Source organism: Ambystoma mexicanum, chromosome 5q (genome assembly GCF_040938575.1).
Source record: "Ambystoma mexicanum isolate Mex_15411 chromosome 5q, UKY_AmexF1_1, whole genome shotgun sequence".
NCBI lineage: Eukaryota > Metazoa > Chordata > Amphibia > Caudata > Ambystomatidae > Ambystoma > Ambystoma mexicanum.
The window spans coordinates 907,599,771-907,622,447 of NC_090933.1; the positions used below are offsets into that span (position 1 = coordinate 907,599,771).

Consider the following 22,677-nt stretch of genomic DNA (forward strand, 5'->3'; position numbering starts at 1 on the left):
AGCAATTAGGTCTTCAATTTCCATACAAGGGAGAAACCTGCTTCTCCAGCATTGGATCTTTTTCATAGATTCACATTGGATAATATTGGCTGGGTCAGTTATGTTAGGTTAAGGTTTTCGCATGTTCTGATGCTTGTTTAAAGGGACAAGTGGGTGGAGGGTAATCAAGATTATTGCGAGCTGAGAAATGTGGCCTCGTGTAATTTAGTTGAGCGGAATGAGTTATTTTACTAGAGGATTTATTTTAACACGCACATCATTGCCTGATGTCCCAAGTCACTCCTCAACTCTAGCCCTTCATTCTTAAATTCTGCACATTACCCACGACCAGGATTAAAATGGAGTGGGAAATAGAATATCTAGCCATAGCTTTGTTGTAAAGGCATTCCTTTGGCTCTAAGCAGGACCCTTTCGAAAAGGGAATTGTGGTGTTGAAGCCTTTTCTCCAATTTGGTGTTGCCAAGGGAGGAGGAGGAGGAAGAGTGGCTCTAGTTTTCACCTGCACTTTATGCATCAGAATGTCCATTGAACAGTTAGAATGCAGAAGATATCACATACTGTCAGGTTGATTTTCTACAAGTCCTCTGCAAGGCCGCCACATTGAGTTTGGAACACACCTATGCAAACCATTGTCTAGATGCTGACCTTAGCTGAAACACTAGAGGTTCAAGTTGTACTCCAGAAATTGTTCAGGTAACAGGTCAGCTGTAATGGGAACATATGAACATTGAGCAATGCTGTTTCTTGCCTGCAACTATAAATCTCCAGTATTCATAACTTGTATAGATTCTGAGATTGCTGCAGGCAGTGCTCCAGATAAGATTCGGAAGTGGGAGTAAAATATTCCCTCTTTTATTTAAAGGTCGGAGTTTAATGATTTTTTTAGGGAGTAAAAAAGTAATTTCCAGTCCTGATGGGAGTATTTAGTAAGCGACAAAAAAAAATTGCACTGTAAAATGCACATATTTTGTAATTCATATTTCTTTGCACTAACTTATTCATGAATATTTAAAAAGAAAATGTGTTCTCTCTTCAGAGCAGGCAGTGGTAATAGTGGAGTTTAATCCTTTGTCACTACGTGTACTATTGGTTCAGACATAAATCGAGCTGTGTGTATGAAAATAGGGGGACAGGGTCCTATGCCGGCTTCCTATTTTTTGTAGTATTTTTACTGTCTTTATTTTTTGGGAGCATTTGCCTATTTTTTGGGAGTTAAAGTGGGTGATACACACCTTATCTGTAGGGTTGGCGGCAGGTGACTGGGCTTAGGCATCCACGTATTGGCATGGGTGGAAAAAGGCCAACGAGTCACTGATCTACTAAATTAATATGGTGAAGTAATGGGCGAGTCCCAGCATGACAAGTGGGTAATTTTCAAAAATATTGTCAACCAATTAAATGTAGTACCACAAAGAAGAGTGTGCGTAACTTGTATTTGTTCACATTACTAACTGAATTGCTTAATTGTTAAGGCCCCTTAGTCTCATAACCCGTCTACATACATGTACCATTTATCTAGCAAGGGAACTGAAAGAAGGTGAGCCATAGTGTGGTTTGGAGGTAGTGGCTTATGCACTCCAATTTCTTCATTCAGGTGGTTGATGTTACAATTTTGTATGGTTTAAGTGGGGTTAAGAGCACCTTACTTACTATGTTGAGTAACTTGTAATAAGTAGTGCTAGTATAAACCATGCAATGAAAAATGTACACGTCAAATTATTTTGACTAATGTATACTAAGCTTTCTTTGTTTATATTTCAGTGACTTGACAATGGAAATAGTGAGATATCGTTTAATTGGTCCTCTCTCCAACTGTGTCCTTGCTGAAGCATTGAAAACTGCAGTTCTTCACAAGGTAGGAGTACTTTATTGTTCTGTTTGCACAGTAACTTAAATCTTGTACCTTTTCTGGATCAAATCTTAATTACTTCTTAAAGTTGCTCTCACAAAATGCATGATTTGAGTCTTCCTTAATCATTGCTTTCCTCTAGCACAACCTTCATTCTTTGACAGTACTCTGCTTTTCAGAAGTAGGAGCTGCTGCGTTTACTGGTCATGCATGTAAAGGTCAGTAAGTGGCCTGGGTGTTTAAGAGGAAAAAGCTTTGACTTTAATCAAGATTACTTTAAGCAGACATATTAAAAATACTTCCGTTTATCCCAGCAAACTAAAGTATTTTTACAATTTTTGTTTAATGTAATTCTTTGCAAGCCCTATACTGCACATGTATTATTAGCAGGAATTTACTTTGTGAATTGGCATTTAAATATTTTGTCAAAATATATTTAGTCGAGGTGATCTCACCATCTTGGAACTCGCTCTAATTTGACAAGTATTTAAATGAAGCCCACATACCCAGTAAGTGGCTTTTAATGCTGACAAGCATGTTCAAGTTAGGCTTTGCATGCTATTACATCAAACATGGATCTAATAGAAAGACGTCAGTTTGCCCCAGGGAACAAATGTCTTTCTAGTAAGTTTGTGCTTAATGAAGTAGCGTGCACAAAATTTTCATTGAAGGGAAAATGAATGTAATTTATGGAACAAATGCTGCCATGTTGGAGCAATCGCCTCTCACTACTGCTTCGTCCTCTTACAAGGGAAAATGTGGGCTTTTTCATGCAAAGTAATAGTTTTTTTCTATCACAGGCATTTGCTGTAACGTGACCCCACAGTGAGTTTACAAATTGTGCCTTCACTTATACTTGCTGCTCACTGAGATGGTCACCTAGCATGGGTGCTTGCAGCATATTGGGGCAAAGCCATCAGTTTTCTTTTGTCCTTACCTGATTAAATGCTCGCAGTTTGGGACAAAGCCACCACAGGGACAAATGCTGGCAATATTTAGGCAAAACCATTATGTGTGGAAACATTGACATTATTTTTTTGCGCTCTAGATCTACAACATTCCAATTAACAGCTGGGCATCGGTTTGCTTTATTTCTTTTGTTTAAAAGAAAAAAGATTTGGTAATGAATCCATCACAAGACTTGAAATAAAAGCCCATTTAAGTAAAGGAAACTGGACAATACATCAGTTTGAAACAATAAAAAGAAATGTAAACTATAGGTTTGCTAGATGAATCCCAAATGTACACGTTCGAATGGATTGTGTCCTCCAACGCATTCTACATCTTTCACATGTAATGTCTACAGCTGTGCAATTTGGAAACTTTTTCTTCAGAGGGCGTCCTGTGTAGATGGCGTCGGGCCCATGTCACTTGAAGGCCTCCGTCGAGGGCGATGTCACAGGATGTTATAGTAGGATGCACGGCGCCCGTAGCCTCAGTTCCGTTTTTTCTGCGAATGTGTAAACGTCGTGAGACTCGGCACGCCTCATGTGTTTTCTTCGTAGAAAATGTCTTTCTCTTTGACCCCTCCGACTCCGCGGTCTGGCTTTAAGACCTGCCGGGACTGCAAGTTGAATTTGTCGCTCACTGACCCCCACCATATTTGTTTGTGGTGCCTGGGCGAGTCGCACGACGTCGACTGCCCGAAATACCAGTCTCTGACTGCCAAGGCCTTGCGGGAGCCGAAGGGGAAGCTCCAGGTAGGTAGGGGCTCTAAGCCTGCTAAGTCCCAGACTTCCAAGTCCAAGGGGGTTTCCACTGACGACTCGAGGGGCGACTCTCCACGTCATAAGGATTCCCGGGGATCTCGGTCCCGGAGTGGTTCCCGCCACTTGTCTTCCTCGTCCCGGCACTCACGGAAGCGCCGTCACCAGTCACTGTGCATGTCCTCCTCGGAGGATGGTGCCTCCAGGAAGGTTACATGCCCTAGGAAGTCCTCAACTCCGGAGGAATGGGCGGCGTTTAAGAAATCCATGATGGTGATTTTTCAATCGCAGGACATGGGTCCGGTCGAGCCTTCTGACGAAGCCGGGCAGGATCGGTCTTGTTCCGTGGCTTGCACGCCTTCGGGCTCGGGTTCACGACATGACACACATCAGGAGCCGTCGAGGTCCCATACGGACAAGCAATCGAAAGGTTGCAAGAGATGTGTCTCTAGGTCTCGGTCCTCGTCCCCAGCGAGACTGCAGCAACCTATTGAGGGCTCGGGCCCGGCGTCGACTCGTTTGGCGGCGTGTCCATCCGATTCTGACATCGACGCCTTGCTGGCTTATCAGCCCACAGCGCTGTCGAGGCCAAAGCCTTCACTGATCACGGCGTTGAGGTTGGCGACGCTTTCGACGTCGAAGCCTTCAACGCTATCGGCGCCTTCAGGCATTTTTTTCTCAGAATTTGCCATTGGAGTACCTGGACATCGTGGATCCTCCAAGGAAGGCTACGTCGAAGTCTGTGAGGCCAGTTTTGGCCTCCAGGCCCTCTTCTGTCCCCAGACCTGGGTTTCAACCCCTTCTGGATGACATTTATGAAGAGGAGGAAAGGTCTGAGGTTGAGTAACCTGTGTGACCTTGATGATGCTCCCCTTTTTTCAGGAGACGGTCAGTTGGAGGCGTTGAGGCAGACCCTCCATGATGCCAGTGGGCTGGACACTTCCCCGGAAGTGGAGTTTGGTAGACCTGAGCCTGGGGCTCATGCAGAGTCTTCTTATAGGAGACTCATGGCGCGAGTTTTGGAGTATCTAGGCTGGTCTAGTCTTCCTGAAGACTTTGTGCAGAATGATCTGGCAGACCTCTTGGATCAAGGTCCGTCCTCTGACCCAGTTTTGCCATTTCATCTTACCTTGCAGAAAAGGGTGGCAGCTGGTTGGCAGTCCCCGGAATCTCTTCCGGTTGTTAATAAGTCTTTGACCAAGAAATACTGCCCTTCCGTTAGCGATCCCTGCTATCTATCTACTCACCCCACTCCCGAGAGTTTGGTGGTTCAGGCGGTTACAGCCACCTCGAGGCAGGCGGTGTACCCTACCATCCCTCCGGATAGGGACGACAAGCGCTTCAACGGTTGGGCCTGGAAGGTATTTTCTGCTGGGAGAATGGCCCTGAAATCGGCCAACTCCACGTGTGCCTTGGCAAGGTTTTCACACACTCTGTGGAATTGTTTCTTTGGCGGCTGAGCATATTCCCGATGGGGTTCCTTGCTCTCGTGCAGGACGGCATGAGTCGAGTTTGGATATGGCCGACGGTGTTAGCCGATCCATGGCTGCGAGCACCGTTATCCGCAGATTTGAGTGGTTGCGGAAGTCGCGGTTTGCTCCGGATGTGCAGGCCCGTCTTCTCAACATGCCCTTTGATGGCGCACATTTGTTTGGCAGCAAGGCTGACGATAGCCTTGAGAGGTTGCAGACCTCAAAAGCTGCAGCGAAATCTTTAAGCACCGCGGTGCGTCAACCTCTGCCTTTTCGTCCTAGGGGACAGCAGTGGAGGGGAGGTTCCTTTCGTTACTACTCCGCCTTTGGTAGGACGAGAGGGGCCGCCAGTCAAAGGGGCCAGCAAAAAAGTACCCATGGTGGTTGGGGAAATCGTGGTGCCAAAGCTGTTCAGGCAGCTGCCTCTTTGCCTTCAGGCACTGTCGCAGCTGCTTCCAAACAGTTGTGAGGCCATGTCCCATGGTTCGCCGGTTGGGGGCAGACTGTCTCAGCATCTCGAAGAATGGCGTGCCATTACTTCAGATGCGTGGGTTCTGGATTCCATTGCCCACGGCTACTGCCTTCCCTTTCTTCAGCTGCCTCACGACAATCCACCGGGGAAACTCTTTGAAGCTTCCGGATCCGCTCCTTGCGCAGTAAATTTTGAGCCTGCTGGAGAAAGGCGCTATAGAACTGGTGCCTGTAGCGGAGAGGAACAAGGGATGGTATTCCCCTTATTTTTTTTATCCCAACGAAAGACGTTGGGTTGTGACCCATCATGGACTTGTTGGTTGAACAAACTTCTCAGGAAGGACAAGTTCAAGATGGTCACTCTTTCTCAAGTCCTCCAGGCCCTTCAACTTCAGGATTGGTTGGTGTCTCTGGACCTCAAGGAGGCTTACTTCCATGTGCCGATCCATTCCGCGCACAGGAAGTACCTGAGGTTTGCGGCTGGCGACTCACATTTTCAGGTTTGGGTCCTGCGTTCGAATTGATCTCCGCCCGAGGGTCTTCAAGCTAATGGTTGTGGTGGCAGCGTACCTCAGGCAAGGGGGGGGGGTTCACGTCTACCCCTACCTGGACGACTGGCTGATCCGGGCACGCTCTCCCGAGCTATCGTTGGATCATCTGTGTCACCTGCCGCACCCTTCACAGACTGGGCTTCTCCCAGAATTTCAAGAAGTCGCACCGGACACCTTCCCAACAGCTCCAGTACATAGGGACTGTGTTGGACACGTCCTTGGGGAAGTGTTCGCCTCCCAAGGTAAGGGCGCATCACATTGTGCAGATGGTGGACAAGTTTCAACAGGCCCAGAGTCTTCTGGTTTTCTTATTCTTGGCCTCATGGCATCCTGCATTTTTTTGGCTGCGGATGAGATCCCTGCGGTGGGCGCTCAAGGTGCAGTGGTCGTAGTTCTCCGGCAAGATGTCGGATCCCATTCAGATTTCACTCTCTTGGTCTCCCTTGATCTTCTATAGTGGGCCAACAAAGGGAACCTGATGAAGGGGGAACAGCTTTGGCAACCGTTGGCCGGAGGTGACGGTAGTGACGGATGCTTCCCTCACAGGATGGGGCGCTCATGCCAACGACTTGACCGCCAGCAGTCGTTGGTCTCCGTCGGAGTCTAGACTCCACATCAATCTGCTAGAGCTGAGGGGCCATCAGGCTAGCCCTGAAGGCTTTTCTGCCCCCTGTACTGGGGGAAAGTGTCCTGATCATGACGGACAACACAGTGGCCATGCATTACCTCAACAAAAAGGGGGTTGGGTGGGGGGGGTAGGGTCACTTCTGTTGTGCAGAGAGGCAACGCAGCTCTGGTTCTGGGCCAGCCAGCAGGAAATTTCGATCTCGGCAGTTCATCTGGCCGGAGACGAAAATGCGCCAGCGGAAGCTCTGAGCAGGCAGAGCACAGTGTCCTACGAGTGGGAGTTGGCTCAGGAAGTCCTTCAGGAGATCTTAGCCCTTTGGGGAACCCCGCAAATGGATCTCTTCGCCACCAGTGTCAACCGGAAGTGCGAGAGGTTCTGCTCAAGGGAATTTCCTCCAAGAGGAGCCTTAGTTGACTCGTTCGTGGTGGATTGGTCATTCCCACTGTTGTACGCATTTCCCCCAGTCCCAGTGATTCCTCAAGTGTTGCAGAGGTTACGGAGGTTCGGTTCCCACATGATCCTCATTGCTCCGGATTGGGCCAGGAGAGCGTGGTACCTGGACCTTCTGGAAATGTCCATCTGCCCTCCATGCCGTCTTCCCCACTGAGAGGATCTGCTCTCGCGAGGGTAGGGGGAAGGGGGTCAGGTTCTCCATCCAGAGGTGAAGAGACTCAACCTTCAGGCTTGGTATCTGAAAGGTTGAGAGATAAGGATTGGGACCTTCTGGATGACGTGATGGAGGTGTTGCTTTCGGCCAGGCAGCCTGCAACCAAATCCCTGTTACTTTGCCGTTGGTTTAAGTTCTGTGGCTGGTGCAGGGATCACAATGTTGATCCTTTTCAGTGCTCCATTCCTATGGTTTTGTCTTTCTTGCTTTCTTTGGCCCACAGGGGCCTTGAAGTGGGTACCATTCAAGGTTACCTGGCGCCGCTGTCTATCTTCAAGCGCTCGTCTGAAGAATGTTCTTATTTTAAGATTCCTTTTGATTTCCCAGTTTCTTAAAGGATTGACTAATGTATTTCCGCTGTCACCCTTCCAGGTGCCGGTTTGGGATTTGAATTTGGTTTTGAAATTTCTCATGGGTGCTCCATTTGAACCTTTGCACTCTTGTCCTTTGAGATTACTGTCCTTCAAGTCTGTGTTCTTGGTTACGGTTACTTCCGCTCGCAGAGTGAGTGAATTGCAGGCACTTTCAGCAAAGCCACCCTTCACTGTGTTTCACAAGGACAGGGTTGTACTGCGAGTACGTCCCTCTTTTCTACCTAAGGTAGTCTCTGAATATCATTTGAGTCAAAAGGTGGTTCTTCCATCTTTCTACCCTCCTCCTCATCCTGGTAAGGAAGAGAGCGTCTCCATAGGTTGGATCCTAGGAGAGCTCTTAGCTTTTACATTTCTAGGATGTCCAGGGTCAGAGCTCTTAGCTTTTACATTTCTAGGATGTCCAGGGTCAGAGTGGACAATCAACACTTTGTAGGATATGCTGGACACCGATTGGGCCAGGCTGTTACCACAGACCTTGTCCAGGTGGATTATCCTTAACATTATGGAGTGTTACCGGTTGGCGTGTAAAGACCCTCCTGCTGGGTTGAGAGCTCATTCCACTAGGGGCGTGGCTGCTTCCACCGCCCTCCAACGGGGTGTTCCTATTAGGAATATTTGTGATGCCGCTACTTGGGCTTCCATCCATACATTTGTAAAACATTATTCCCTGGATTCAATCCATGGTCAGGATATGGCCTTTGGGAAGGCGTTTCTTTATTCCGCAATATAATTGGGTACTCTAAATTCTTTTCCCTTCTCCATTTACTGGTACTGCTTTGGGAGTCTGTCAAAGATGTGGGATGCGTTGGAGGACACAATCCATTCGAAGAACAAGTTACTTACCAACTAGTAACGTTCTTTTGACTGGATGTTCCTCCAACGCATTCCACATCGCCCTCCCAGCCTGCCCCTCAGGAGAATTTCCTATGCGATTGCAGCTTCCGTTTTCGGCAATGCTAAGTGCAGTCCAGCAGGCATCAGACTGGTGCCACACGTTCTGGGGGAAAAAACTTAAACTGAGGCTACGGGTGCCGTGCGTCCTATTTATAACCTCCTGTGACGTCGCCTTCGAGGGACATGGACCAACGCCATCGACGCAGGAGGCTCTCTGCCGAAAAAGTTTCCGAAGTGCACAGCTGTGGACATTACATATCAAATATGTGGAATGTGTTGGAGCAACATCCAGTCGAAAGAACGTTACCAGTTGGTAAGTAACTTGTACTTCAGTCACATCTTTATGTACTGTGAGGGTGCAGAAGTAAGGCTCGAACACAATGGTGGCATATTTCTGGGTACAGACATTTATTGATCCAGAAAGGGTTGGACAAATGCCTCTAGCCATAAAACTAAGAGGGGTTTCCCTGCCTCAAAGAAAGTTCAGGAAATTGTCACGATGTCCAAAAATAATCTCACTGTCTTGTCTCAAAAGCCTACGTCTGTCCCTATCACTAATAACCAAAATCAACTGTGCAAGGATGATATCTTCCCAAAGTAAAGTGTTCATGGTAGTTCAAAGCAACAGAACAGTTCCCAATCTATCGGGTAATCAAAACTGATTAAATGAACAGTGGTCACAAATATAAGACTCCAAGGCTAGGGTTGGGCTCCTTTCCCCTAGGCATTGGAAACAGTGGCCCAGGGCTACTGCCTTCCCTTTCTAAAAAGGCCTCAGGATCATCCACCGGGCAACAACTCTTTCAGAGTTCCAGATCTGCTCATTATGAAGGAAATCTTGACCCTGCTAGAGAAAGGTGCTATAGAACCATTACCTGTAGCAGAGGGGATCAAGGGTTGGTACTCCCCTTAATTCCTAATCCGCAAGAAGGACGGAGGATTGAGACCCATCTTGGACTTAGTTGAAGGACCAGTTCAAGATGGTTACTCTTTTTCAGATCCTTCAGGACTGGATGGTATAATTGGCCCTTCAGGATGCTTACTTTCATGTGCCAATCCATCACAAACACAAAGTACCTGAGGTTCGCTGTTGGCGGTTCTCATTATCAGTTTTGAATTCTGCCATTTGGGCTTACCTACGCACCAAGGGTTTTCACCAAGTTAATGGCGGTGGTGGCAGCGAGTCTCAGGAGAGGGGGATTCACGTCTACGCCTACCTGGATGATTGGCTGATCAGGGCACGTTCTCCTGGACAGGCCTTGGGACATCTCCGCTCCACCTGTCACTCACTTCACAAACTGGGCTTCTCCCTCAACTTCAAGAAGTCCCACGTGATACCATCTCAAAAGCTCCAATTCATCAGGGCTGTCCTAGACGCATCCTTGGGAAAAGCCGTGCCACCCGAGGTGAGGGCTCAAGACATTCTGCAGATGGTCAACAAATTTCAAAATGCCCCGCATCTTCTGGCCTTTCATTTCTGAGGTTGCTTGGCCTCATGCATTATCCTGGTTGCCAGAGTCTTGCCTGAGAATGAGATTCCTCAAATGGGCTCTCTGGACTCGATGGTCCCAAATCTCAGGCAGGATGTCAGACCTCCTTCAGGTTCCAAGCAGAGTAGCACAAGACCTTCTGTGGTAGACCTACCAAGAAAACATTCTGAAGGGAGAACCTTTTTGGCAACCATGGCCGGAGAGAATTGTAGTGACGGATGCCTCACTCACGGGGGTGGGGAGCCCATACCAATGATCTGACAATCAGCGGTTGTTGGTATCCATCGGAGTCCAGCGTACACATCAATCCTTTGGAGCGTGGGGGGCGATCAGGCTAGCGCTGAAGCCTTCCTGCCCTCTGTACGGGGATAGAATGCCATCATAATGACGGACAACACAGTGGCCATGTACTAACTCAACAAGAGAGGAGGCGTAGGGTCACTACCATTGTGCAGAGAGGCAATGCAGCTCTGGTTCTGGGCAATTTAAGAAGAAATCTCCTTATCAATTCATCTGGCCGAAGAGGAGCACACAGCGGCGGACGCTCTGAGCAAGCAGAGCAGTCTCCCACGAGTGGGAACTACCTCCAGATGTCCTTCAAGAGATCTTCACCCTTTGGGGAACTTCTCGTGGATCTGTTCGCGACCGGTGTCAACCGGAAGTGCGAACTGTACTGCTCCAGGGAATTTCCCCCAAGAGGACCTCTAGGAGACGCGTTCATGGTGGACTGGAAGTTTCCTCTCCTGTACGCATTTCCTCCAATCCCAGTCCTTCCTCATGTCATCAGGAGGTTGAGAAAGTTCAGGAAATCCATGATCCTAATTGTTCCAGATTGGGCCAGGAGGTCGTGGTACCCGGACCTGCTGGACATGTCCGTCTGCCCTCCAATAAGTCTGCCACAAAGAAAGGACCTTCTCTCGAGAGAGAGGAAGGTCGGGTTCTCCATCCAGAGGTCAAGATACTTGACCTTCACGCATTCTTTCTGAGGGTTGAGATATAAGGATTGGGACCTCCCGGATGACGTAATGGAGATTTTGCTTTCGTCCAGAAGGCCAGCAACAAAAGTCATTGTATTGCTGCCATTGGAACAAGTTCTGCAGCTGCTGCAGGGATAAGAATGTGGACACTTTTACATGCAGTACACCAGGCTAATCTAGCTCTCCAGGTTGGCACAATTAAAGGGTATCTGGCAGAGCGATCTATTTTGAAGTGCTAATCTGAAGAGGTATCGTTCTTCAAGCTTCCACTGGTTATGCAATTTTTGGAAGGATTGACAAATCTTTTTCCTCTGGTCCCTTTTCAAGTCCTGGTTTGGGATCTCAACCTGGTTATGAAATTCCTAATGGGTGCTCCATTCAAGCCTATCCACTCCTTCCCTTTCCGATTGTTAACTTCAAAGACAATTCTTTTGGTGGCTCTTACATCAGCCCGTAGGGTGAGTGAACTTCAAGGCTTGTCCTGCAAGCCTCCTCACCCAGTCTTCTTTAAGGATAAGGTCAAACCTACATTTCTACCAAAAATTGTGTCCGAGTTTCATTTAACTCAAATCGCTCTACCTCATCCTGGAAAGGAAGAGGCGAGGCTACACAGGCTTGACCCAAAACTTGCACTTAGTTTCTATATTTCCAGGATGTATAAATTAAGACAAGACAATCAACTTTTTGTTGGATACGCGTGCCATAAGTTGGGTATGGCGGTTTCAAAACAAACCTCATCTAGGCGGCTCATCCTTGCAAGCTCTGAATGCTACAGGACAGCTGGAAAAAATCCTACTGAGGGTCTCGGAGCACATTCGACCAGGGGCATTGCTACTTTCTCTGCCTTACAGAGGGGAGTCTCAATTCAGGATATTTGTGCGACAGCAAACGTGGTCCTCAGTCCACACATTTACCAAGCACTATAGTCTGGACTCTTCCTCAGCCTGGGAAGTTGTTTTTGGGAAGGCAGTGTTACATTCTGTATTCACAGGCCAATAAGGAACTCCTAAATTCTAATTTGAAACTGAAATCTGACTCCCTCCTCCAGAAGTATAAACACTGCTCTGGGAGTCGATCATAAAATGAGGAATACGTGGGAGGACAGAATCCATTTGAAGAACAAGTTACCTGTGGTAACGTTCTTTCAACTCCCACATATTCCTCATCGCCCCTCCTAGCCTACCTCACAGTAGAACTTAAATGTTATTGCAGTCAACGCTCGATCGTGGTGACTACCGGTCATGCGTAGGATAAACCAAAACACGTAAAAATCAGAACTGAAGCGAACGGTCGCTGCGCGCGCTATACCATCAATGACATTGACACCGAGATGGAGGCCCTTGGGGGTTTGGGGGGCATTGCGTTGACTGGCATAGACTTGCACCGCCCCCTGCTGGAAAAATATCTGAAGCAAGCAGCTAAAGCTGGATATGGAGATAACATAAGATGAGGAATAAGTGGGAAGAATATCCAGTCAAAAGAAAGTTACCACGGGTAAGTAACTTGTTCTTCTCTGAGTCCCAGACCATCATATGCTTAGTTAATTTAGACTTTTGTCTCTCATGTGTGTGCCGGTCCTAGATTCGCAATGTAGCATTATATTCACTTGGTGTACTCCGCTGCCAAGCATGCAACTCTTCCTTGTTTGCTTCTTTTACAATCACGGTCCAAGACCCTCTTATTCTCTGCTTCTCATATGGGTGCGGGTCACAGACTCCATTCATTTTCGTATCTGCTTGGTGTACTCTCCTGCAAAAACATTTGATTCTTCTTTCTCCATCTTGGTTATTCTCGGGGTCCCAGACACGCTTATACTTTAACTTCCATATAGGTGCAGGTCCCAGACCCGCAGTCTCTTCTCAGGGTACCAGACCCTCTCATTCCAGCTTCTTTCATGGGTCTTTAGTACTTGTCTGGTAGCCTGCGTGTCTGTTTCTCTTCCTTGCAAGTGCCAGTGTTTCCCAAGCAGCTGCGTCCCATTTCGAGGCTCTGGTACCGTTTGGGTAACCTGCAGTGTCTCTGCAGACATCCGACTCTTCCCAGCTGCGCGTCCTCCCTCTCAGGTGCTCCGATGGGGCCTTGGGCACCCAGAGTAGTCCTTCTGTCCTGGATCATGTTCGGGTCTCCTCCTCTGTTCACAGCTTCCCTTTCGGCTCTTGTCTGTTCGCCTGATGCACAGCTCCCGCAGTTCCTCCTCAGCGGATAGGTCTCCCTGAGCGTCCCAGCCCAGCTGCCTTTAAACTCCAGCGTAGGATTGTTGTTTTGCTCCAAGCCAATCGCATAATGTGAGAAGCTAGACCGCTCACTCTGGTTCTCTAGAGTGATCCTCGGACTCCTGGTTGTCATCTTGTTCACAGAACTTGTTTTAAAACCATATGTAACATACTCTGTATTTTTGGGTATTTTAGTCTTGTCAAGTATATGACGTTGACTGATTTACCAGAACACATTGGCTTTATCTAGAGGGGGGAGGAGGATTTGGCATTGGAGACGGGGATGGGTGTATTGAAGCAGGGGCATACCGTGGTCTCTGAGAATTTTCGACCCCAATCCCATAAAGGGCTTCCTTCCCCATGTGATACTCCCTTGGTGTACCACCCCGAGGGAGACTATTGTACTGTGGTCGCATCACCCTGACCCCATGGGAAAGGTCTCCCCCCTCTCTGGGAGAAGGAACGGCATCCTCAGATTCGTCACAGTGCCCATACATCTGAAAATCTTCCAGGTAGAACTTGGCTTGATCCTACGTATTAGAACAATGAGAATCTCTTTAACAATAAGAGTCTATTAAATAACTGTTCTCCAGCATGGGGTCTGGCATGGATTCACATGCTCATGAATATTCCCCGTCGTCAGGCTGGGAATCCTCGGTAAAGGAAAAAAACCAGTATCAGTTTCGTTTCTGATCTGTCTTTCGTAGTAATAACCAATCACTGATCTCTGCGTCATACTGACCACAGCCAATGACTGCCCTCTACCTAAGCCCCGCCTCTGGCAGCCATCTTCAGATTTTTACCGCACGTTCATGTGTTGGGATCCTCGTGCTATTGCTCTCGAGCGTTAGTGCTATTTTTTCACGTTTTTTCTCAAAAACTTCGTTCTTTCGGTCAAAAGAGCCTCAAGCTCCACCGACTCTCCATCCGATCAACGGGGACCCGTGTCGGATTCGTCTGCGCCCCTCAAGGGTGAAGATTTCGTCGAGCTACGCTTTTGGAGGACTCCAGAAGTTTCTCAGGCCCGGTCATGGCCCAGGAGAAGGGAAGCTCGACGCCCGGAAAGCTGTTCAGGGTCTGCCCTGGATGCCAGCTGCAGAACGTCTTCAAGGAGGACGAACACTCTTTTTGTCTTTACTGCCTTCATGAGGACAAGACGCACGTGGAGAAGGACTGTGCGTTTTGCGGCAACATGTCGGAGCGGACCATGAAGGACCGCCATCAACGTCTCGCCAACTGGCTAGAAGGGAAGAGCCCGTCCGGCGAGAAGAAGAGGAAGAAATCCGAGCGGTCTTCTAAGACCTTTGAGGACGCCCCGGCGACGGGGGTCCAACATAAGGCCAAGCACCGCGAGTCCACTGGCACCGGGAGCGCCGAACGGTCGGGCTCTATGGGCGCCAGGCAGGGCGCACCCTCCCCGGTACCATCAACCACGAGCCAACGCTCTGGGTCGGGTAAGAGGAAGGCCGAGCACCCGGCGAAGCTCCTGGAGAGGCCCCGGTCGAGCTCGAAGGCGGAGGGGGAGCGAGGCAGTGTCCCCCCCCCCTCAAGGATAAGGCGGTGAGCGCACCTAAGGTGGTGAAGGCCTTAATCCATCCGGCCAAGCCCTCTATCGAAACTGTCGCGGCGGCCCTGGCTCAGCCTGTGGAGGCTACACCAGTGGTGGCGACTTCGGGGCTCAGAGTCTCCCTGCCACCTCGGAGGGAGTCCTCTTTTGTGCCCATCGATAGGACCCCCGTGAAATCCCCCGTGGGGAAGAAAAAGGGGGGGGCAGGGCGTCGTCGTAGATTCGGCTTCAACCTCGGAGGAGGAGCTGGTCGAGGTCTTAAGCCACGGCCTCGGCGTGGAAGAAGACCGGCCCGTCGGGATGGATCCAGACGCAGGTGACAACATCGTCAAGGGTACCGACGAGGCCCCTGATCGCCCGTCGGATTCCCCTCTGCCAGCGCCGCAAGACAACTCGGCGGCCATTTTGTTGGCTATACAGTCCTTATGCTGAGAGATAAGGACGAGACTACCGTTGCCGACGGAGGAACCTCTCCCGTCGGGGGACCCAGAACCGGGACCTTCTGGTGTTCCCCCTACCAAGAAAAGAAGGATCCACCCGCCACCTCCTTTTCAGCCATCGCGCCCCGTCCAGCCCTCCTCCCCGTCCACCCGAGGGGATGATACGGGGACTGACACAGCAGCGACAGGTACGGACGACGAGGTATGCGACGAGGATCTACCGTCGTCACCTCCCGCCAGGGCTTCTCCGCCCGACGAGATTGGATCGTTCCACTCCATGATCGCCAGGGCATCCAAGATTTTCCAACTCTGCCCTGAGGAGAAGAAAAAGGAAGGATTCCTTTATCAACGGCGCGAGGCCAAGAGGAAGACGGTCCTCGCAGTGCCTCTATTGGACGACATTTGGGATGAGGGCCTCACCCTCCTCAAGAACCCTTCCACGACGCCAGCTAGAAGAGACCGGTACGAGAAGAAGTACCGGGTCCCGGACACGGCCCCCCTGTGCCTCCGGGCGCAGCCTACCCCGGACTCCGTCGTCTCCGCGGCGGCCAGGAAGAAAGCGGGGGGGGGGTGCGGCCTCCACATCGACTTCCCCACCGGACGGCGAGGGAAAGAAATTGGACGCTATGGGACGCAGGGTCATCTCGTCTGCAGCGACGACGATTAAAGCGGCCAACGCCTTGGCTATCGTGGCCCGCTACGACAGGGAGCTCTGGTACAGACTGGCTCCCCTGCTGGACTTCCTGCCGGACGACAAGAGGGCAGAGGCCCTGGAGATCCTGCAGGAAGGTGAGGTAGCTTCGGACCACGCCATTACCGTTGCGACGGACATCGCCGACACTGGGTTCCGCCAGTTGGGCAACGGCGTTTGCCTTAGGCGGCGTGGATGGCTCAAGGCTACGGACTTCCGTCAAGACGTTCAGACCAGAGTCCTGGACATGCCCTTCGATGGGAACAACCTGTTTGGGAAAACAGTGGACGATTCCCTTCAGGCCATTAAAGCGGACACTGAGACGGCCCGGGCCCTTGGAGTTCTGCAACAACGACGGACGCCCTTTCGGAGCAGCGGAGGCAAGGGCGCCTCCAAAGGTTCCGGCGGCGGTTTCTCCACCTACCGTCAAGCGGCCCGCTCGTCGTCTCAGGAGGCCTACAGAGGACGAGGCAAGTCTAGCGGACCCCGCCGTCGTCGCCAAGGAGGTCAAGGCGGCAAAGCCTCGTCGAAGCAGGATTGAACCGGGCCGAAGCACCCCGGTGGGAGGCCGGCTGGCGAGCTTCGTCAGCGTGTGGGAGTCCATCTCCACCGACCGTTGGGTGCTGGACGCCTTGGCCCGGGGCCACGCGCTCGAGTTTCAAAGAAGGTGTCCGCGCGTCCCCCCCGTGGCCAGGAAAGAACTTCACGTCCCTCAACTTCTCCTGGAGGTAAAGGCGATGCTCAGGAAGGGCGCCATCGAACCCGTCCCAAAGAGGCTTCGGGGCTCCGGAGTTTACTCGAGATACTTCCTCGTGAAGAAGAAGACGGGGGGATGGCGCCCCATCCTGGACCTGCGACGTCTGAACAAGTTCATCAAGGCGCAGAAGTTCCGGATGGTCACCCTCCAGCACGTCCTGGGTCAGCTGGAGGAAGGAGACTTCCTGTCGTCGTTGGATTTGGAGGATGCCTACTTCCATATTCCCATCCTAAAGGGGCACCGAAAATTCCTCAGGTTTGTGGTCCAAGGGCGTCATTACCAGTTCAAAGCCCTCCCCTTCGGACTACGGTCGGCACCCAGGGTATTCACCAAGTGCCTCGCACCGGTGGCGGCGCAGCTGCGCCGCAAGGGGGTCCAAGTCTACCCCTACCTGGACGACTGGCTCATCCGAGCCAGGACGAGGGAGCTCGCCGTGGTTCACACGGCAAGGACCGTCCAACTTCTCACGGACCTGGGATTCTCCGTGAACTACGCCAAATCCCACCTGGTACCCGCGCAAGACGCTCTGTTTCTGGGAGCGAGGCTGAACACAGTGTCCCTTCTGGCCTCCCCGTCGGAGGAGAGGACCAGGACCATCCTGGGCAAGGTGCAGCGAATGTTGGTGGCCGACGCGACCAAGGTGAGGTCCATCAAGTCCCTCCTCGGAATGATGTCTTCCTGCATCTACCTCATTCCCATGTGCAGGCTCCGGATGCGCCCGTTGCAGGAGTTCCTGGACGCGCGCTGGATCCAAACGACGGGCAGCTTCGAGGAAAGGATCACACTCGACGAGAGTTTCCGACGAGCGATCCGGTGGTGGGGCTCCCGCGCGCATTTTACGGCGGGCATGGACTTCCAGACCCCAGCCCACCAAGAGACAGTGACCACGGATGCCTCCCTGGAAGGGTGGGGAGCGCACACCGAAAATCTGCACGCAAGAGGCCTTTGGCTCCCGACGGAGAAATCCCTACATATCAACGTCCTGGAGCTCCGTGCAGTGTTTTGGGCCCTCGGGTCCTTCCTCCCGTCCCTCAAGGGCAAGGTGGTGAGGATCTTCACCGACAACACCACCACCATGTTTTACATCAGGAAACAGGGCGGAACCAGGTCCCCAGCACTGTCCAAGGAGGCGCAGGACCTGTGGCATTGGGCCGTCGCCCAAAGGATATTTCTGGTGCCGTTTCATCTGGCAGGGATAAAAAACACCATCGCCGACTCACTCAGCAGGGAGCTGCGCTCGTGCCACGAGTGGGAGCTACGGCAGGATCTAGTGGATCGCCTCTTCCGACGGTGGGGCACACCCCAGATCGACCTGTTCGCGACGGCGACGAACTCCAAGTGCGGAGGTTCGCCAGCAGGTTTCCCCAGGCGAGGAGCATGGGCGATGTTTTCTCGTTCCCCTGGAAGGGCCTGTTCCTCTACGCGTTCCCTCCTTTGCCACTGCTAATCCGGCTCGTCAACCAGCTCAAGAGGTCACGGTGCAGGATGATCCTCGTCGCACCTGCGTGGCCGAGGCAGATATGGTTCCCGGACCTTCTGGACTTGTCAGCGTCCCCGCCAATCAAGCTGCCGGTGGACGCGGATCTACTCTCCAGGGAAGGAGGCGCCATCCTCCACCACGACCCGAATTCGCTGAACTTGCAGGCCTGGCTCCTGCAGCGCTAGAGTTTGGAGGATACGACATACCGGCCGACTGCAGAGAGTTTCTTGCAAAGGCCAGGGCGTCCTCGACTCTTAAATGCTACGGACACAAATGGAAGAGGTTCTCTGTCTGGTGCCACGCACAGAAGATTAACCCTCTACGGATTACGGCTCCCCAAGTACTGCCGTACCTGCTGACGCTGGCCAAAGCTGGACTGGCACACGCGTCCATCAAGATTCATCTTGCTGCGATCTCCCGATACACCAGAACCACGGGGCGGACGTCCTTGTGGTCTCATCGTCTGGTGAAAGAGTTCATGAAGGGACTGTTCAGATCGTTCCCGCCGGTGAAGGCTCCGGCCCCGGCGTGGGAGCTCAACGTGGTGCTGACCAAGCTCATGGGACCTCCGTTCGAGCCTCTGCACTCGGCTCCGTTGAAATTTCTGTCGTGGAAAACAGCGTTTCTTGTGGCCATCACCTCCGCACGACAAGTGGGAGAGATCCAGGCCCTTTCCTGTAAGGCCCCGTACTTGACTTTTCACGACACGAGGGTAGTGCTCAGGACGCACCCCTCCTTCATGCCCAAGGTACCGTCGGACTTCCATCTCCACGAACCCTTGGTGTTGCCTGTGTTCTTCCCGTCGCCTTCGTCGCCGGCTGAGAGGACTTTGCACTCGCTGGATGTGGCTAGAGCGCTGAAGTTGTACGTGGACCGCACGAAGTGTTTTCGGAAGACGTCACAACTCTTTGTGAACTTTGGACCTGTCAATCAGGGGAAGGCTCTCGCGAAGGCTTCCATTTCCAGATGGCTCTCCGGCTGTATCATGTACTGTCACCGGTTGGCAAACCGACCGCTGCCTGGCCGTCCGAGAGCCCATTCCACCAGAGCGATCGCAGCTACCACGGCGTTCCTATCTGGTGTGCCCCTGCTGGACATATGCAGGGCTGCTACGTGGAGGTCGACGCACACCTTCACGAAATTCTACTGCGTCGACCGGGATTCCAGGGAGGAGTCCAGGGTCGGCCAAGCAGTGCTGCGCAACCTGTTCGCCTGAGGTGAGCCTGGTGAGGAGGTAAGATGCTTAATGTTGAGTTTGATGTAATGCTTAATGTTGAGCCTTTGCCACCTCCCGTGGTTGTGCATGTGTGTACTGCTATGTATTCTTTATTCATGAGCATGTGAATCCATGCCAGACCCCATGCTGGAGAAGGAACAAGTTACTTACCTGTAACTGTTGTTCTCCAGCATGGGTCTGGCATGGATTCACATGCGAACCCTCCCGCCTACCCCTCTGCGGCTCTTCACTTGGTCATACTGCCACTTCACGTGCTTCCAAATCTGAAGATGGCTGCCAGAGGCAGGGCTTAGGTAGAGGGCAGTCATTGGCTGTGGTCAGTATGACGCAGAGATCAGTGATTGGTTATTACTACGAAAGACAGATCAGAAACGAAACTGATACTGGTTTTTTCTTTACCGAGGATTCCCAGCCTGACGACGGGGAATATTCATGAGACCCATGCTGGAGAACAACAGTTACAGGTAAGTAACTTGTTCCTTCTCTGTCCCTCACAAAATTGATAGATGTACATGTTTGCATAAATGCCATATCATATATCATGAATGGGGAAATCTGCCAGTTAAGTTTAGTCAACATATCTATAGCCATAACCTCCAAGATAATTACCCACCATTGAGCTATCACTGCGCTGTTGCAGTCTTTCAATACTGAGCCACCATCAGGCGAGCTCCTTGTAAGTGTGTAGGAAGTATAGCTCTGTGGCCTGTTATCCTCCTTTCTGATCAATATTGCCTAGGACTATCCACCGAGAGTCGAATGGGAGGGACCAACCTGGGATATTCTTGATCTGAGACCATCTCTTTTCAAAATGTTTCTATCAAGGGGCGGCAACTACACCACATATGTCCAAGGTTCCCTACACACCCCACCAGAATAGAGGAAATGATTCTGGATTTATAGCATGTATTCTGAGGCGACAAGTATGGTCTGATGGCAGACCTTGTATGAGCATTCCTTGGTAGTTACACACTTGGAAGAGGTTTTAGTTCTCTGCAAAATGCGCATCCAGCCTTCCTCCGTAAAGGGCACCTCCTAATTTCCCCCGTCCTACTCGTAGGACATATATGGAAACCCATCAGTTGTAAGATCAGTATCCAGTAGATGGTTACACCTTGGAGATCCTAACCCTATCCAGACCCATTCAGTGTTTTTTACAATCCCTTTTGTGCTTTTGTGCCTGTCTTAATGGTGCCCCTGTGAACCACCCATTGACGAATCTGGGAATAGAAGAAGCCTGGCTGTGGAGGGCGGCTGTTGAGAGCCGCAGGGGTATTGGAGCCCTGGAAGCCTGGTTGCCGTTGATCCCGCTAAGCCACGCCCCCTCGCTTCAAGAACCCTGCTGGGCACCCGTAGCAGTGAAGTCTGGCTGTGAAGGGCGGGTAACAGGAGGGACTGCTCAGAGAAAGTGGTAGGACTTCAGAGCTACAAGTATTTGAAACAAAATGGTGGCGTCCTGCCACATACATTTACATCAATTTGCATTATAATTTTCTGCAAAGGTTATCTCATTTGGCATGCTGAATATCAGAAACACTGTATACTCATGATTATAGGAGATATAAATACAAAAGGAATCCCAAGTTTGACTTTTAGCTGATTTATTTGACTAAGGTCAAAACAAAAAGATAGAGTAAGGGTTCAGTTTCCCTTAATATTTAGGGATTTTTACAAACAACACTTGCCTCCAGGCTGGCAAACATGTTGGAAATGGAATGAAACAGAAAGCAAATAATAGACACAGTTCTCAAGATATTTGTACATGGTCATAACATTGCTAGTGCATGAACATAGGAGCAGGGCAGTTATTTCAGCAATTATGATCAAGAAAATACATAAACCATATAACTGTGAATAATAAACCAGAGTTAGGCTTTCACATAGAACATCCTGGTAGTTGTTTCCAAGCTGTGTTGGATTTTTTTGAGGGAGGTAACCAAGTCTTTGAAGGGCGGCTATTTGAGAACTGCAGGCTGTTTGGAGTCGTCGTGGCCAGTAGTATCTGCTTCTTATCTAGCTACCATTGACTTCCAAAAGCAGCTTAAAACAGACATACCAAGACCAGTAAGCTGTAAACTCGAAAGTGTGGAAGTTTGATTCTTTTTGACGGCACAGAGTGGAACGCTCAGTCGAACGCCCAGAAAATAGTGTCTGCTGCCTGGTACTCCCGATCTTCCCCCTGTTGAAAAACACGGCTATATTGCCATTGAGGCAGTTCTGCAAACGATCGAGAGGCCAACCATGTTCCATCCAATTGGTGCAGATAAGTTTTTCATTGTACTCCCCTCAGGGGGGGGGGGTTTATTTGATTATAATTGCAGCTGACATCTGACAGTTACTTGGTTATGGTGAGAGAAGCTCTCGTTGCCTCTGCTTCTCTGTGTGATTTTCACCAAGTTGGTGGGGACCTCATTGCAGCAGCCGTATATCTGCAGATGTGGACTGCGATGCTTGCTGAGCCTTAAGTGTTTTTGTTGTTGTTTTTTACTGAGGGAGCAGGGGAGACTTACTTTGGATGCCCCTCTAGTCAGACGGGTGTGCCTCTCCCTCACCTAATTTGGACATTTTATTTTTTCTTTCACATTTTGTGCATTTGTGGATTTTATCTTAAGTGTTATTTGTTGCTAAAGCTTTATAATATTGAAGATTTTAGCATGTATTTTAGCCCTTATATTTTATATCTTTATTGTAACTGCATTTTAATATGGTGAATGGGAAAGTGGAGAATGCTATTTTGGGGGCTGGTGGGGGGGGGGGGAAGCAGAGTAAAATCTCTAAACTTTTTGAACTGATTGAGGTCAATCTATTAATCACCTGCACCAAAGACTTTGTACATGATATTGCTGGCCCATTAGTCCCAGTAAGCCCTGCAGGCTCCAAGGCTGTAATTTCAATGGAAAATGGAACATCAATATTATTGGGTCCGAGGGAAGTGAAAGCTCTGAGCTTTGTCTCGAATTGTATGGCCACGGGAAAAAAAAGGATGACCTAATCTACTTTTGTGATTCGGTCCTGACAAAGGGGAAAGTATTGGAGTCTGAAATCTAGACCTCGCATAATAAAGGAAGATCATTTGGCGCTATTTGAAGTGGCCCCTATTACAAAACAAGTGGAGGGTACAAGCTTTGTTTTTATGGTAAATCACCACGGCAACAAAACGGAAACTTTGGTTCCGAACATTGTGGAATTGTTTACCCCCGCCTCTGGACTGCC

General features: G+C 50.3%; 1 protein-coding gene across 1 annotated transcript in view; it reads left to right on the forward strand.

Moving 5' to 3' along the window:
* Window positions 1–22,677, forward strand: part of POP1 (POP1 homolog, ribonuclease P/MRP subunit) — a 1,381,968-nt gene that overhangs the window by 695,918 nt on the left and 663,373 nt on the right. The window contains exon 9 of the mRNA XM_069621412.1: window positions 1,762–1,855. Within this exon, the coding sequence (XP_069477513.1) occupies window positions 1,762–1,855 (94 nt within the window). The remainder of the gene's footprint in view (window positions 1–1,761; window positions 1,856–22,677) is intronic.